Source organism: Varanus komodoensis, unplaced genomic scaffold (assembly GCF_004798865.1).
Source record: "Varanus komodoensis strain SLA01 unplaced genomic scaffold, ASM479886v1 scaffold78, whole genome shotgun sequence".
NCBI classification, from domain to species: Eukaryota; Metazoa; Chordata; class Lepidosauria; order Squamata; family Varanidae; genus Varanus; species Varanus komodoensis.
The window spans coordinates 1662103-1678469 of record NW_025336455.1 but is presented as its reverse complement, the minus strand read 5'-3'; the positions used below and the strand labels follow the sequence as shown (position 1 = coordinate 1678469).

The 16367-nt window shown below is 52.7% G+C and overlaps 1 protein-coding gene and 1 long non-coding RNA gene across 2 annotated transcripts; one reads left to right on the top strand and one right to left on the bottom strand.

Moving 5' to 3' along the window:
• Window positions 1–1567: 1567 nt before the first annotated feature.
• LOC123035308 lies at window positions 1568–2579 on the bottom strand. Its single transcript, XR_006416915.1, has 3 exons — window positions 2489–2579; window positions 2345–2378; window positions 1568–1642 (listed from the first exon to the last, which is right to left on the bottom strand). It is a non-coding gene; the product is annotated as an uncharacterized LOC123035308 (long non-coding RNA).
• A 1538-nt stretch (window positions 2580–4117) lies between these two features.
• LRRC14 (leucine rich repeat containing 14) lies at window positions 4118–14418 on the top strand. Its single transcript, XM_044453341.1, has 4 exons — window positions 4118–4266; window positions 6357–6724; window positions 10043–10678; window positions 13117–14418. Exons 2-4 carry the CDS (start codon window positions 6402–6404, stop codon window positions 13685–13687), a joined length of 1530 nt encoding a protein of 509 aa, XP_044309276.1. The 5' UTR covers window positions 4118–4266; window positions 6357–6401; the 3' UTR covers window positions 13688–14418.
• Window positions 14419–16367: the final 1949 nt, after the last annotated feature.

Here is a 16367-nt window from a genome sequence, read left to right as displayed (position 1 = left end):
CCCTCACTAGAGACATTCAGGAAGTGTCTGGACAGTGGGATGGTGTGACTTAGTGCCCTGGAATAGGAGAAGGATAGACTCAGTGGTCTTCTGGCCCCTTCTCACTCTAGGAATGATTCTGTGAATGTACTCCAGCCCCCTGCTGTTGCAGGATACCACGTCATGCCACCCCACTCAGGTGGCTGTCCAGCACTGCCACAGCAGTCACACCGATTATTTATTTATTTATTTAGAATATTTATATGCCGTCCTGTCGCGAAGGCTTCAGGATGGCTTACATAAATAAATAAAAGTAATATAAAACATAATACAAATAAATTTAAGATCCACCCTGGCTGCAGATTAAAAACATATATAATCCAATATTAAAAGTTATTAAAATATTGGTGGAATAAAAAGGTCTTAACCTGGTGCCGAAAAACAAATAACAACGGCGCCAGGCGGACCTCTCTGGGGAGCACATTCCATAGATGGGGCGCCACCGCAGAGAAGGCTCTCCTCCGGGTACTTTGCCTCCTGATGTCTTTCATGGAGGGTTCCCGGAGGAGGGCCTCTGCTGCCGATCTCAGGGGGTGGGAGGGCAAATACAGAAGAAGGTGTTCCTTTAGGTATCCAGGTCCCAAGCCATTAAGGGCTTTATAGGTAATAACCAGCACCTTGAATTGAGCCCGGACTTCGATGGGAAGCCAGTGAAGCTGGTAGAGGACTGGGGTTATATGAGAGTAACGGCCAGTCCCCGTCAGCAACCTGGCATCTCTACTTTGCACCATCTGAAGTATACGGACCGTCTTCAAGGGCAGCCCCATGTACAGTGTGCTACAGAAATCCAACCGGGAAGTAACCAATGCATGTGTCACTGTCGCTAGGCAATCGTCCTACACTGTCCCTGTTCTGTTGCTTATCAAAGGCAGGGGCTGCTAGAGCAGAGGTTTTCAACTGCCGGTCTGCCGGAGATTTCCTGGCAGTCTGTGCATCCCATGCTGGGGACTGGCATGGGGGCTGGCTGTGCTCCACCACCTTTTCCTTGGTTGGCATCATGTTTGCAGGGGGTGTGCTGGTGCCAATGGGGGGGGCAGGAAGGAGAGAGACAGCTTTTTGTTTCTGCCTCAGCAATTCCCAACATGGTTTTCCTGTTTTCACCGGCCCCCAGCTGTGGAAAGGTTGAAAACCACTGGCTTAGAGGTCTTCACTTTTAACAAGAAGACTACTACAGTCATGGATGCTTTGCTTCCTACGGCAACTCCCACAGGTGGCATTCCCAGTAAGGAACATACTTGGACTGCCACACACAACAAAAATGGAGAAAGAGCCATTAATATGTCACAGGAATTTCAGGAAAGGTGAAGCGAAGGGCAGAATCGCATGCATGTTTAGACCGAAAAAAGTCCTACGCTTCTCACTATTGCACAACCAGCCCAGCAGGAAGTTTTGATTAGAAAAGCGGGGGGGAAACTATTGCATCGAACCTTTTCCTACAAGATCTGAGCTTACACAGAACAAAGTTACGTGCAAGGCACAAACGTCCCCATTACCTGTCCAGGTACTGGAGGTTCCTGAGTTCCTTGCTGGCAGACTGTCTCAGGGTCAGGGAGGCCGTGACGGCTCTTGGTTTCCTTCAGTGTCTTGTACTCTCTGTACAGTTCTGTGCGCAGACAGTGAAGAATGAATTCTGAGCACAAAAGGCATCAGCAGTCCAAATCAACCCCAAGGTCTACCGAGCCTAACACCCCTCGCAGGTAGTAGTTACTGTGCAGACAGTTGCGAGGTTGTGTAATCACCTAAGAACCAGGATCCAGTAAGGGCTCGTTCTAATAGATAATGGTTAAGAATTCTCTGACAGAGGGCACAAGGCTGTGTACATTTAGACAGAAAAAAGTCCTACACTCCTCATATGCTGCAGCTGGCATGCCTGCCTGGAAGGATGCTGGGAATTGTAGGCTTTTTTCTGTCCAAACATACATATCTTTGGGCTTTGAGTTAGATACTGAGGTGTGCAGCTTCAAGTGAAGCAACATGAAGGGCATGATCCTATGCAAGTTTATTGGTGTGCAGATAAATAATGGGAAATGACTATAATTGTAGTAATTACAATAATTAATATTGCATTTTTGATTACAGTATTGTATTTTGTAGCTGAATTTGTATTATTTCCATTTTATTGTAAGCCACCCAGAGAGCCCTATGGGCTATGGGCAGCATACAAATTATTATTATTATTAATAATAATAATAATATTGCGGAAGCAACAATTCTTTGTCCTATCAAGTAGCCTAATTCTGATATTTACCACTTTCATCCATCCCAACGTACAGAAAAGTCACACACTGCAAAGAATTACGCTTACTTTTGATTTCTTCAGGAGCCTCCACAACATCAGCCTAGAAAGCAAGTACAGACATATGAAGAAGCACATTTGGAAACCCACAAGCCTATAGTGAAGCTCAATTCCTTCACTATATTCAGTTCCTGCCCACAGTGTTTCCCATACCTTGCTTGGTCTCCTCTGGTGCACCTGATAAAATGCAGTCTCCCATTTTTTCAGTAGAAGTTTAACTTCATTGGATCTGTCCATAGCTTCCTCAGGCAGGTTTCCAAAAACTGTATAAGACAGAATTCCCAGATTAACTTGCTAACTCAAATTCACAGCCTTCAGAAACTTTGGCAGCAGGTAGCAAAGGGGGCCCTGCAGACCTCTATGCAGCCAGGTATCCAACTTGATTTTATATCATCACTAAGAGTAGAGCCATCTTTGACCAGTAAATTTGTTTCGACTTGAAACTTTTTACAATGGATGCGCACTGAATAATGTTTTATGAAATTCACCATTTTGTGGCTTTTAGCTAGTACTACTATCCTGCATGGGAGTCAATGTGGTATGGTGGTTCAGGCGTTGGACAGGGAATCTAGAAGATCCAGGTTTTAGTCCCACTCAACCATGAAGCTCACTGGGTTACTTTGGGCCAGTCACAGACCAGCCTAACCTACATTGTAGGATTGTTTCTGTGAGGATATATTGGAGAGAAGAACCTTATAAACCACCTCAGGTTTCTTGCAAGGTGGGGTATACATGGCATGTGATAATGTATGTATGTATGTAAAGCTTTTCTAGACCGTAACATTACCGAAGTCTCGGGACGGTTTAACAATACAAAATGTAAAAAATAAAACACAGAGTCTGTGTTTACAACCCCACCACCAAGCCATAATGTATGTTAACCACGGTTTGCTCCCTTAGCTATCAATTGTCTTACAGATGCGCAAACTGCAGCTTGTTTCCCCTAATGTTGGTGTGTTCCTCTCCCGTCCCTTTCGCCAGCCTTCAGAGCGTTTTTTTTCCAGGGTGCTCTTGTTGAGCAGCTCTGCTTCAGGGCAGACAGCATGTGCACAAACCAGGGGAAAACTGTGGTTCTTGGTTCAGACATCACAACAAGCTAAGCGAGGCTTCATATTTGCAGCTGGTTAACAACCTATGACTTCTTTGTGGGGATGCGTCCGAACACAATGGCAGGCCACATCTGAACAAACCACACGACGGTTTCGTGTCCTGGGCGCACCAGGCGACTCCCGTGCCATTACCTTTTCTCCTAATGCACCCAGCGCATTGCCCTCATTTTTAACGCGTTAGGCAGGGGAGCCATACTGCGCTCATAAGGGCCCCACAGCAGGGCGCGCCGGACAGCGCCTCCGCCGGAGCCCGTCCACGGAGAGGGCGCCGCGGCAGAAAAGGCCCCGCGCGCGGCTGCGAGCACGCGGCAGGACGGCAAGGCGCGGGGAGCGGGCGGCGCCGCGTACCTGGCCGCGCGGGCTCCGGGAGCGGCTCTTCCGGACCCGGGCGCCCCTCCTGCTGCTGCGGCGGCGCCTCACGAGCGGGAGCCTGGAGGGGCCCGCGCCCCGCCCCTTCCGCCCGCGCCTCGCCTCGCCTCGCCTCGCCTCGCCGCCTGACAGAATTCCTCGCTCCCGCGCGCGCCGCGGACAGCCAATCGGCCGGCTCGCTCGGGAGAACCTTGCCCGTCGCCATGGGAACGCTGAAGGGGCGGGGCGAGGGGGAGGCGGGGGCGGCCCTGGGCGACGTCCGCGCAGGCGCGCAATGGGAAGTACGGAGGCCGTTAGGGGGACGGCAGTGCGGCTCCGGGATGGGCTGAAGGAGGAGGAGGAAGAAGAGGAGGAGGAAGAAGAGGAGGAGAAGGAGAAGCGGCAGCCGCCGCCGCCGCCGCCGCAGCAGCAGCAGCAGCAGGGCGGCTCTGGGAGAGCGCGGGGACGGCAAGGGTAAGGGAGGCTGGCGGGATCATTTCCCGGGCTGGGCCGCGTTGCCGTGGAGACGGGGCCTGGGCTCCCCTTGCAGGGCGCGAAGTGGCGGGGGGGGGGCGGTTCTGCGGGCGGGCGCCAGACCCCCGGGAAGGCGGGCGGGTGGTGGGTCGAGACTGCGGGGCGCGGAGCGTGCCGGGATCTGCGGGGCTTCCGGGGGATGGGGAGCGGGGAGACAAAGGCACGCCCGCCTGCCCGGCCCGGCCCGGCCCGGCCGATGGGGTGGTGCTTGGGCGTGCAACGAGCGGGGGGCGCCACCTCTCGAGCCGCCCCGGGCGCACGGGCAGCGCCGAGCAGCGGCTTTGCGAGGGTGTTGAATGGCTGGGCCGGGGGACAAAAGGGGAAGGGCCCGCGCTCGTCTCCCCCGCTTGCACCGCGGCCTCTCGCGTTGGTGGCCTTTGCCCCTCCGCTGTGGCGAGCGCTGCTCCCCCTCTGGAGCACGGGCGCCCGCATCTCCCCTTCGTGCGCCTGGCAGAGCGGGCTCCCGGCCACGGAGGCTTCGGGCGCGGGCTCGGGGTCCCGCTCCGGCGTCCCCGCATGGCCCCACCCACCCATCCATCTCTTCGTGTTTTCCGCGCTCTGTGCAGGCCTCTCTCCCCTTCCAAAAGGCTGCGGCGCCCGTCCCTCCTGAGAGTCGTTGCAAGTGGCGGGAGCTTTCAGGAAACGGTGCTGGCAGTTGGGGAGCCCCCCCCCCTTGGTCTGGGACCGCCCCCGCCCCCGGAATGCGTCCCCCGCAGCACTGCGGAAATGGAGGCCAGTCCTCAGGTTTTGGCACAGTAAGTGCCACGAGATTCCTTATGGGTTTTGCTGCTGAAGCACTGAATGTTTTCCACACAGGGGTCTCAGTGGAGGCTCGCGGGGCGTTCTCTACATTGAAAGGAATATAGTAGAAGCCCCCTAGAGAAGTGTAGCAAACGAGGGTGCAAGGAGTTAGAAGGGGATGCCACATTTTCAGGATCTTCTATGTAAGAAAAATTCTTTGCATAGAAAAAACAAACGTACCTACAAGTGGGCACTGCTAGACCCTTTCTACCTTAGGTACTAACCTCTTCAGGTACGGAGCTTTTATTTATTTTTTAACCAGAGGAGCATGCAAAAATGGCATCCCTTTACTTTCCTGGTAGATGTACCTGTATGAGACTTGTACTTGTGAATGTGTATTGATCTCATATGCATGCTCTATTTACTGGTGTTTGTTTGTTTGTTTGTTTATTTCTGTGCTACCCGATAGCTGGAGTTCTCTGGCAAGTTTATTAAACAATTGTGGATACACACCTAAAAAAGAATGGCTGAGAGGAATTAGGAAATCCTATTGTGGGGCTGGTTTCTTGGATGAAAGTGAAGGGGAGATTATTTCCCTGAACGCACTGATTCAGCAAGTATTACTTTAAAAGCAACAGGGAAATGTAGTGAGTCTGACTGTATTTCTGCCCTCTGAATTATGCCCAGAGTAATTTTGTGATGACTGAATCAGTTAATCATGACACTTTCCAATTTGATTATCATGGCACCTTCAAGACTAATTTATTTTGGCATAAACTTTCATGAACAGTGCTAACTTCATTAGATGCATGATGTGTTAATCTCAAGTTGGCAGATTTATTTGCTCACACACATGAGGGGAGGGGTGCAAAAAGTTATTCTTACCATAACGGTGGCCATTCACCAATTGTTGGTGGGTGATAATACATGCATCACTGCAATAATTCACAGGTAGTTGTGTTAAGTCTTCGTCTGTATCAGCGGGTTATACGTCTGCTTATATTACCATGTGATATGTGCATGCTGGGTAACTAGGCTATTTCCCTAATTACTCACCTTGGAGTAGCTTATCATATTATCATTCTTATATTCATTAAATAGGATGTTAATTAAATGAATTCGAACCCAGGTAGCAAGCCTTGTTTGTGGGGGAAACAGCCCCCGAACACTTCAGTGGCCCATGGTAATCCTGTGAACCAGCCCATTGTTAGAGCGTTTTGAATCGCGTGGGGGAGAGTTCTGAATATATATATATATATATATATATATATATTTTTTTCTTTCCACAGTTACGTGGCACTGGGGCTTCGGTTTGCTGCCTGCCCTGTTGCGCCATGCATTCCTTGGTATTCCTCTGTGCGCAGAAGGTTGTCTCGCACTACGCCACCCTGCAAGATGCCCTGGGGTTCCTCCCGAAAGAGCTCTATCCCGTCTTGTTTAAGGCAGCCTTCATGGACAAGAGGACTCCATCGCTGCAACAGCTAGTGCAGGCCTGGCCATTCCCGGTCCTCAGCTTTCAGAAGCTCTTGCGGAGGTGCCAGCATTGTGAACGTGCCCTGATCCGAGAGAAGCCAAACAAGTTGTGCATCCAGGCGGTTATTTTGGGGGTGGTGACGTACCTGATGAAGATGATAGAGGATCGACACTGCATTAAGAGGTATCGGACAGTTCCCATGGTCCTAGTTCTCTCATTGTGTGCGTGTGTCTGCCTGCCTGCCTGCCTGCCTGCCTGCCTGCTACTGATGGTTCTGTATTTGCTGTGAGCCCTTTAGCAGCATAAGGGCATTCAAGCCTGCGCACTTGGAAGGTTCTGATTCATGTCCCCCACCTTCTCGGCTTTTCAGATTAAATTATTGTCACGTTTCCATTCTGCTGTACCATTTGTAAGGTTTTGAAGGCCATCCTAATATCTGTCCTGGGATTTCTAGTTTGTCGTCCAGGTGTTCCCAGGTAGCATATGGCATTGTGGTCCTTGCCTAGGAGTCCAGACAGCGGAGTCCATTGCATCCTGTGCTTGACTCGCATGCTAACATGTTCTTCCAGGTGCACCATAAAGCCCTTACCAGGAATACAAATTGTTCATAATTATCGTGGAACCGATTGATCTGCTTTGCACATATGTGTGGCTTCCATATAGCCTGAAGTGCCTGATGCTGCCTAATCTTGGGGCCCCGGTCAAAATCTGGATGGGTGACTAAAATGTGACCCACCCAGAGAGCTTTGACTGTAGGCAGTACAGAAATGTGATAATAATAATAATAATAATAATAATAATAGCACCAGTGACCCACGGTTATTCATCTGGTGGCTTGTTGGTCTAATCAAAGTTCCTCTGGCAGATGGTCCATCAAGCTGACATGCTCTCTCAGTTCCTGTGTTGTTTCTTCTTCTTCTTTGTCCAGTCCGTGCATATCTAATGCCTTTGTGGTGTTGTCGTGCTGGTAGGCACCGTGGCTGATGTGTTTGACCACTTTGCTCGTTACCCCTGTGGCCTAGCAAAACAACACAAGATTCTGTGTTGACATGTAACAACCCATAGTTTAAACAACCTAGAGTTCACAACTCAACGGCAAACCATAGGTTCTTTGCCTGGGTGGTTCATGGTTAACAAACCATGGTTTGCTAGCATGGCTGAGTTTACACATTGTGACAACCTAGAATTCAGTAATCGACAAGATCATTGTGTTTTGCCTTTCATAAATATGTTGGCAGAGACTCTATTGACCTGCTCTTTTGGGAGGAGAGTATTAATAAATACTAAGGCACCCTGGCAGGACTTTCCCTGAATGGCAGCTCACAGGTCTTGTAGGCAAACTAAACAAGTGCTCTCATCATGGTTGCAGTTTGGGGCTTCAGACTCTGCGCTGTGCTTGGTCAGGCCAGCCTAGATTGGTGGGGGTCCTCCGCACCTCGTACAGAGAGGGAGAGGCCTTTCAACGGGCAGTGCCAGTCGTGGTATCTGCATGCAGTGTGTCGCCCCTCCCCAGCAGAGACTCTCGGAGTGTGTGCGGAGGGGCGTCCATTCTGCTTGGCAAAGGGTCGCTTTCAGTCACAACCTCCTCGTGGAGCCGACGGGTCCGGGCTCATCATGGCTAAACAAGTTTGCTCGGTTACCCACAAGTGGCTGGATTCACGCAACCTGGCAAACAACCCCGCACTGTCTCCATGGTATGCAGATGTTTGCCCGAGCTTACAAATCAAATGATCAGCGGTTTTCAGGACGGTGCAGCTTCTCCACTGTGTCCTCCCAGCCTTGCCATGCTTCCCAGCAGCTCCTGTGAGAACAATCCTGCCTTTTCCCTATTCTTGCCCATGAACTGCCCCGGCCTCCCCCTGACTGGTGTCCTGCGGTCCTGAAACATGTCCCCCCTCCAGACACGTCTGTGGTGCTGCCCAGCCTCTCCAGCCCCCACTGAAATTTTTGTTCAGTGAACATAAAGAGCTTTGCTGCTATTCACTCCTCCCTCCATGTATTTTCACGCTGTTTCCTGAAGTAAACAGAAAGATGGACCCTGCTCATTGAGCAGGAATAAAGTGAGCAAGAACATACATGTTGCTCGGCAGAACTCGGGGGCCAGAGGAAGCCCCTCCTGCAGTTCCTCTTGCCAGAGGATTCCGTGCTGTGTCCAGGCCAACAACGGTAAATGGTGGTCCCAGATCTGGATGACCAAAGAAGCCGCAGTGAAGTGCGGAAACCTTCAAACAGGCCGTTGGTTCTTTCTGAGGTTTCAGAAACTTCACCCCTGGAAGTGGTCCAGATGACACAACTGACCCACAATGGTAAGAGTTCACCATGGGCTTCTTGTGTAGTGTGAACCCACCCAGTAACTCGGTTCATACTGCACAAAAAGCAACCCTTGTGGTTACCATGGTTCATGGTTTTTTTTGCAATGATCTGCCTGACAGGTAGCAAGCAGTTTCTATGTTATCATGGTTTCTACCCTTCCTACTCAGTCCTTCCACTGTTGGCATGTATCCCATCAGCCACCATGCCCGAAATTCAGTCCTGAGCTGTCACTCTTCCTCATTGGTCCACATGTTTGTTACTCGCCGAGGACAGTCGAGGCAGGGTTGCTGAAGCACTGCCGGGAGTGGCCACTCTTTCCAGGGTAATCCCTAGTGGTCACATCCCAGGACGGTGGAAACCGCAGTTGGATTTGGACCACATAGCAAGCCATGGTGGTATGGAGCAATCATAAAACAAATGTTATTTTTTTCCCATGGTTCCTAAAGCCCAGACTTACCATGGTGACGTATGACAACTTGACAGATCAATAGTAAACCACAATGGCTTTTCTTGTCTGAACGCAGCCAGGCCGCAAAATGTTTCCACAGGCCCAACCAGCCGGACTTTGCAGTCTTGGCCTTGCTTCCTAACCTGGTGTTAGCTTCTGTGGTTCCTTCGCTGTTACAAAGGCAATCAGATTCTTGTCCTTCCCTGTTTTTATGAAGCTGGTAGGAGTTAAAGGGGAACAGGAACGCAACAGAAGGCAATTTTGCACATGCCCTGGATAGACGCTTAGAAGCCATTCCTTGAACTGTGATCTAAGGAATGACATTATATGGCCCCAGTGCTGCTGCACCAGAAAAAACGCGGCTCTCTCCACAGCCGTGCCCCGATCCCTCTTCGCAATCATTAGTTTCTTGTTCGGTGCTCCCAGGGTGCAGGAGACCCATCCCGTATTTTAAAATGCGACATGGGAGAAACAGCCCAAGACTGGGAGCTACTGGGAGAAAGGCAAGCAGGGAAGCCGCAAACGGCCATTCAGTTGCATGTATTTGTCCTGAGCTCTGAAACGAGGGGGCAGCGCCTGATTTTCCTTCGGGTAGTGCACCTTCCCTGTACCTTCAGGAGATACGGCAACCAGTGGTGGGCTGTGGCCAGCTGGAGGAGCCTTGGGGAAGGGAGGACCTGCAGGAGGAGGAAGCTGCGCCGCTGCTCTTAACGCCGTGCTTTGTTCGCCCTCTCCGACAGCAAGGGGCAGCGGCTGCAGGTCCTCGACATGACTGGCCTCCAGGACGAAGGGCAGGGCCCCGAGAGCATGAGTCTCTGGTCCAGAACCGTCACGCTGGCGAAGGCTTGCCTCGACATCTCCAAGCAGCAGAGCAAGTGCGTGAAGCGGGCTTCCAAGAGGCGGAAGGGCCCCTACAACAACTCCGTGGCCCTGCCGCCCCCTCAGCCGGTGTCCGTGGACGTGTGGGTGGACCTCTTTGTGAACAGCACCTCCTACGGAGTCCTGAAGGATGCCTTGCAGACCAACAGCAGCAACGCGCTGCGGCTGAGGTGCCGGAACTTCCGGGCGGAGGAGCTCTCCATCGCCAGTACTGTGGGGCTCTTGGAGTTCCTGGACCCGGCCGGGGTGCGCCAGGTGGACCTGAGGTTCAACAACCTGGGGCTGTCCGGCTTGAGGGTTGTCTTGCCACACCTGGCCAAGTTCACAAACCTGGCCAGCCTGAAGCTGCCCTACAGCAATATCGACGTACGGCGCCTCACGGTGGGCATGGAGGGGAGCCTGCAGTACTTTGCCACCCAGCTCAGCCGCCTGAGCTGCCTCAAGGAGCTGAACCTGGGCTCCTCCAGGCTGTCGGGCAAGCTCCGGCAGCTCCTCGGGTAAGCCACGCAGGAAGCTCTTCGTGGGCAAGGGGGTGGGCCGCGGGGAGGAGTTCAGATGGCAGATGTGATACCTGGATGCTGAGAGATTGCGCTCATAGAATAAGTGAAGCTTTACGGGTGGGAGTCACCAAAATTACAAAAGAAACACTTATAAAAATCTCACAAAATTTAAAAACAAAGTCAAACATTCAAAAGCAGTTACGCTATTTGGTACGTCATGTTGGCCAGTTTAACCATGGAGTCTGAGTTCCCTGTCCCAACTATATTCCAGCCTGTTTCCAGGCACCGTTCAAGGTGCTGGGGCTTAACTAGAAAGCCCTAAATGGTTCGGGGTGGGGAACACTGTCCCATATATGCTTCCCCATATCTTAAGATTAGTCCTGGAGGCCTTGTGTTATGTCTCGCACCAATAGAGGCTATGGTGGTCAGAGCATGGGACAGAGTCTTTTTTGGCAGCACCCAAATTGTGGCATTTCTTCCTGAAGGGGAAGTAAAACAGACCTTTGTCCTGCTCTTTCATTTGCAATCGTGCCTCCAGCATTTAAAGTTTAAGGATGTCCCATCCCTCTTGAACTCTCCCTTCAGAATATCTAGCCATGAGATCCTACCCAACTTTTCTTCTTAGAAAGTGGCTTTCTAAGTTCTTGCCATGTTCACCCTCAGTCCCTTATTCCTTGTTGGCTCAGATTAAGTCCAGAATAGCCGCAATCTCTTGCTAATGGCTCAGCTATGTGAAAATGTTTGTCATCTCTTCTGAAGACTTTCATCCTTGTCTTCTGGCTGGCAGTGTGATCTGCAGGGTACTGTCATGGCAGCGTCACTCTTGCTTTCCACTCTTGCCCTTATCCAGGGGGCTTTAGCTGCACTTCCTACATGCATGCATTTCTGTGCAGGTGTGTCCATTCTTGACCTGCAGAGCCATTTTGCTTCTTGGTCTGTTTCTCTGGATCAGAGGATACTTTTCAGCTGCTCTCTTCCACTTAAAAAGTCACATCCAACTCAGGTCTCAGTGACAGCTCTCTGGGCAGGCAAACCATCCCACACCTGGATTTCAGGTCCATAGTGCCTGTTTCCCGGACAGCCCCTCCATGTCCGTATGCAGCCAGCAGGGACCACAGGTGTGGCGCCTTCCCAGTCTCCCTCGTCTTTCAACTTGCAAATTATGAGGCTCAATTTACACTCTCTTGCCTCCCTCTTTGTTATTTGCATTCTTGCCCCTAATATGTAGGTCAGTAAGTAGCGTGGGGCTTCTATCACTCATACCCCCAGGAGTTAAGGCCAGGCCCTCTTGATCAGGTTTCTGAGGCAGCTGTCCAATCTATTCTTCCCGGTTCCAGTGAGGTGCACCCCATTCTCTGCCTGGAGTCCTGCGTACTGGCAGGCCGCAGACAACAAAAGCATATCTTCCTCAGTGGCTCCTGGAATCATAGAATAGTAGAGTTGGAAAGGGCCAGAAGGCCATTGGGTCCAAGAAATCCTTCTCTTGCTCACGCCTTTTGTTCTGGATGTATCTGAAGAAGGCTTTCTTGTTCTTCTTAGCATTCCTTGCTATTCTCAGTTCATTTCCTGCATAGTCAGCTGTTCACTTGTAGTATCTTCCTTTTGCAACCAACTTCCTGCTTGAGCATCGAGCAGGAAGTTGGACTCAAACGGCTTATACGTCATTTCCAACTCTACTATTCTAGAATTTTGTGGATAATGAGAGACCACTTGTGGCTCCCCCCCCCCTTTTTCATTTTCCTACACAGAGCTTCACAGTCTTTGGTTATCTATTGAACGTTTCCTCTGACTGTACTATTTCTTCTCACACTAATCAGAGGATGATAGTTGTCAGGTGGTTTTATTCCTGGCACCTTCTTTATATTTTTTATTTGTTCACATATTTATATGTTGCCTATAACTGCCAGAGGCCTTCCTAGGCGGCTTACAAGTAATGAACGCATCTTTCTCGCATCTTGAATACACTTTATGTGAAGGCAACAAACCTGCCCGGGTGACAAGCCTGTTCTTCCCTTGGCGGCCTCTGTCCCTCTCAGGGAGTCTCACAACCACCGTCGCCACGCACCTCTCTCAAGCCACACCTTGATTTGCAGTGCTGCAGAGCGGGAACGTCCAGCTGGGCCGTCTGGAGGTGCCCGACTACCGTCCGCTCATACTTAAGGGGCCCAGAGGGAGTTGGGATGAAGGGGGTGCGTCACACAGTGGGCCCATTCGAGCAACCACTTGGTTTCTGCCACATGGTGTTTTACGCATGCGGTGCAAAGGAGGAGCTGCTGGTCTGAGCCCCCTCCAGTGAAAACAGGAGGCAAAATGCTTGTAGGCCATTTCTGTACCAGTCCTTTGCTCTGAGAGGAGTCCCATTAAGCTTGGAGCAGGTAAGGACTGCAGCAAGACACGCTGTGGGTCGCTAACGGTCTCCTTTCCTGCCCCCGCAGAGATTTGCAGAGCCCCCTGGAGAGCCTGGAGCTGGCCTTTTGTTACCTCCTGCCCAATGACTTTGCCTACCTTTCGCAAAGCCTGCACACGCCCGCCCTGAAGAAGCTGGACCTCAGTGGGAACAACCTCTCCGACGGGCTTCTTCAGCCCTTCCAGGGCCTGCTGACGGAGGCGGCGTCCACCCTCCTGCACCTGGACATCATGGAATGCCGCCTGATGGACACGCACCTGAACCTGCTCCTCCCGGCCCTCTGCCGCTGCTCCCGGCTCCGCTACCTGGGGGTGTTTGGCAACCCCATCTCAGCCAAGGGACTGAAGAACCTGCTGCACAGGGTGGTGGGCCTGCTGGACTTGAAGCTGGTCATCTACCCCTACCCCGTGGACTGCTACGGGGAAGACCTGCCCTGGCCCCCCACCTCCTCCAACCTGCTTAACGGCTCTGTGGATGAGGTGAAGTTTGCCCGGATCAGCAACGAACTGCAGCAGATGCTGCTGAGCGCAAACAGGGCAGATGCCGTCTGGACCACAAACCTTTGCCGCCACAATAGTCTGGACTATTTCAGTTTATAGCCCAGCTGGCTTCACTGCCCCTTTGCCAAGAGGCGTAAGGTGTGGCCCCTCCCTCCTCTGCCGCCACTCAGCCGCTCGCATTCCCCGCCTCCCACCGCCTTGCCATGACGGGGCTGCCCTGGTGCTCCAGGCAACGCGAGGGGCTTGGGGTCGTGCTGGCGGCGCTCTCCCCCGGCATCTTCAAGCAGCAGGCAGGAGACCACACACAGCCACCTACGCCCTGCTTTGTTCGTTCTTTGCTCTGGGGGGATCACACGCCTGCCCCTTAGCCTTGGGGGACAAGCGGACGGAATAGCCAGCAGAAGCCGCTCAGTAGCCGCTGGGGAGGGGAGAGCAGGGGGAGGCAAGCGACGGACGTGGCTGGGGGCATGCATGGTGTATCTGCATCGGGTTGAGAACCGCTGCCAGCCTCGAATGCCAGGCCGAAACGTCTTTTCTTTTCTTTTTTGAACTAAAGCCCTTTTTAGTGCATGCAGAAGTATCTGGGATTAGCTTTTGGGAGGGATTTTTAAACATCTATTTTGTAACATCTTATTTAGAACTTTGTGAGGTGGGTATCATCTTTGCTGTGTGGTGTTACAAGCATCTGAGAGGGAGGCCGATCGGATGCGTCAGAAGTATTGGATCCCTTTCTTGAACGGACTGGGTGGGAGCAGGCAGTCTAGTCAGGGCAAAAGGGAGGGAGGCAAGGCTACGGAGCTAACTTTGGACCTGAAATAAAGGATGATTCATTCGCGACTGACTGCGTGTCTGGTGTCTGCGTGTGAGGAGCAGCTTTCCTCCAGAAGCAGGAAAAGAGTTGGTCACCGCACTGTGAAGTGTGGCTGGCAGTACCACAGGATCTGTATTGTGGCTGGGAGATCGAACTAGGGGAATGGTGCTTCTGGGGATCACGGCGAGGAGCTTAATTGCTGGTCGAGCTGAACAGCCTAGCCCCTCCTGCGTGCTCACATATCGGAGCGTGCCTGGGGGCTGAGCCTTCTCTTTGTAAGAAAATCACCCTGTACCAGGTCTTGGGCCAAAAACCTAGCACTAGGTTGCACTGAGGACGGCCTGCTTGCCTTTTACAAGCGCTGCGTGAAGCTGTTACTTGCGTTCTTTTTTGATGGCGGAAAACTCGTGAGAATGCGAGAAGAACAGGCTGGCGCTCGCCCGACAGTTGCGGAGCAGCTAGTGGCAGGCGCCGCTTATACCTTGGTCGTGACGATACGTGGAGGAGCCCTGAAGAGCCTGCAGGAAGCTACTGGTGGGGCAGCTCTTGAGGCCCTTCCGCCCTCCGTGCCACAGGACAGCGGAGAGGTCTCAACCCTCAGCCTGCCTGTTTTGATGGTTTTGTTCAGCTGCTGCAGTCGGAGGACAGACAGAAGCAAGCCGCTTCCTTGGTCTCTCGGCTGCTGGAGGGCAGCTCAGGATGAGTCGAGCCGCCTCCTTTTCAGAAGGCCTGTAGGATGCCAGCTGCATCTGTGGTTATTCTAGTGATTTGCCAACAACTGGGAGAGCGGCTTCCCTGGAGTTCAGGGCCAACCGGAGTGGCCGAAACGGCCTGTAGCATCCGCTTCCACGTGCCTCCTATTTGGACCAGGGGCGTGTAGGTCATCTCTGTGAGGAACCCAGTCGATGGAGGTGCCACCCCTTCCAGCACAGGCTGCCCAGGCCCACACTCTCCCCCCCCCCACCCACCCGGGGTTGGCTGCGCACGAGCCGTGATGGCACAATGGTGGCGACCTCAGCAGGGGAGGTCGTGCTCCCCCAGAATTCTTGGCCCGGGGAGAACTGGCTGAAAGGCCCTCCGGAAAGGAGAGAGCGGGTTTGCGCAGGTACAGCATAGGACAGAAGTACAGGATGTGCGTGGGGACTGCTGGTTTCTCCCAGGACGGCCTCCCGCCTGCGGGCCATTTCTCCCTTTCCCAGGCCCCCCAGACCCACATGCAGCAGCCCAGGCTGGCTGGCTGGAGATGTGTCTCCCTTGGAGAAACTGCTAGGCCAAGCCCTCAACTGCAGCTCTTCCGATACCACGAAGCCCAGGCTGGCTTGTCTCTGTAGGCCCCCGCTGGGTCTACTACAAGGGAAGAGCTGCCCCCTGAGGCAGGGGAGGGCCTCGTGCGGCCGTGGCGGTGCTGATCCAAGGCCTTTTGCAGGCACTGAGGTTCCCAGAGAGGGACAGAAGGCTCCCTTGCTCCACCTCGTGCAGCTGAGTCAACAGCTGAGCTCTCCAGGGCGCCTTCCTAGCCCTGCCTGGAGATGCTGCCGGGCACCAGCCGGGGTGGGAAGCAGGTGCTACGGTCCCTCCTGTGGCAAAGTCCCTGCATTGGATCTGGGCGGCAACCGTGAGTTGGGCTTGACCCTCCAGCCCGTTGGGGGTGGGACCCCCTGCATCCATCTAACGCTGGTCTGTTGCTCAAAGAAGGGGCTCTGCCATGAGCCACGGCCTCTCCCCATGGGTCACTCCCTTCCCCGACATCCAGTGCTACATCATGCGTTGAAGTAGGTTGACACGGGAATGCCTCACCCTCATCACTTGCCCACGGTCCTGCTCCTGTCCCAGTTGTCTTCTCCCGTTACAGAAGTTGGAGTATACATAATTTTATTTGGGCCTGTGAGGGCTTCAAGGTTTTGAGTAATGCAGAACTCTTGTTCATCTTCAATCTCATCAGCAAAGATGGTTTGCAGCCTAATTAAT

Bases quoted from the DNA above. Each gene is read 5' to 3' on its own strand.
- LRRC14 (XM_044453341.1), top strand. From the start codon at position 6,402: ATGCATTCCTTGGTATTCCTCTGTGCGCAGAAGGTTGTCTCGCACTAC. The intron at 6,725-10,042 runs GTATCGGACAGT...CCTCTCCGACAG, and splicing joins GATCGACACTGCATTAAGAG to CAAGGGGCAGCGGCTGCAGG. The intron at 10,679-13,116 runs GTAAGCCACGCA...CTGCCCCCGCAG, and splicing joins AAGCTCCGGCAGCTCCTCGG to AGATTTGCAGAGCCCCCTGG.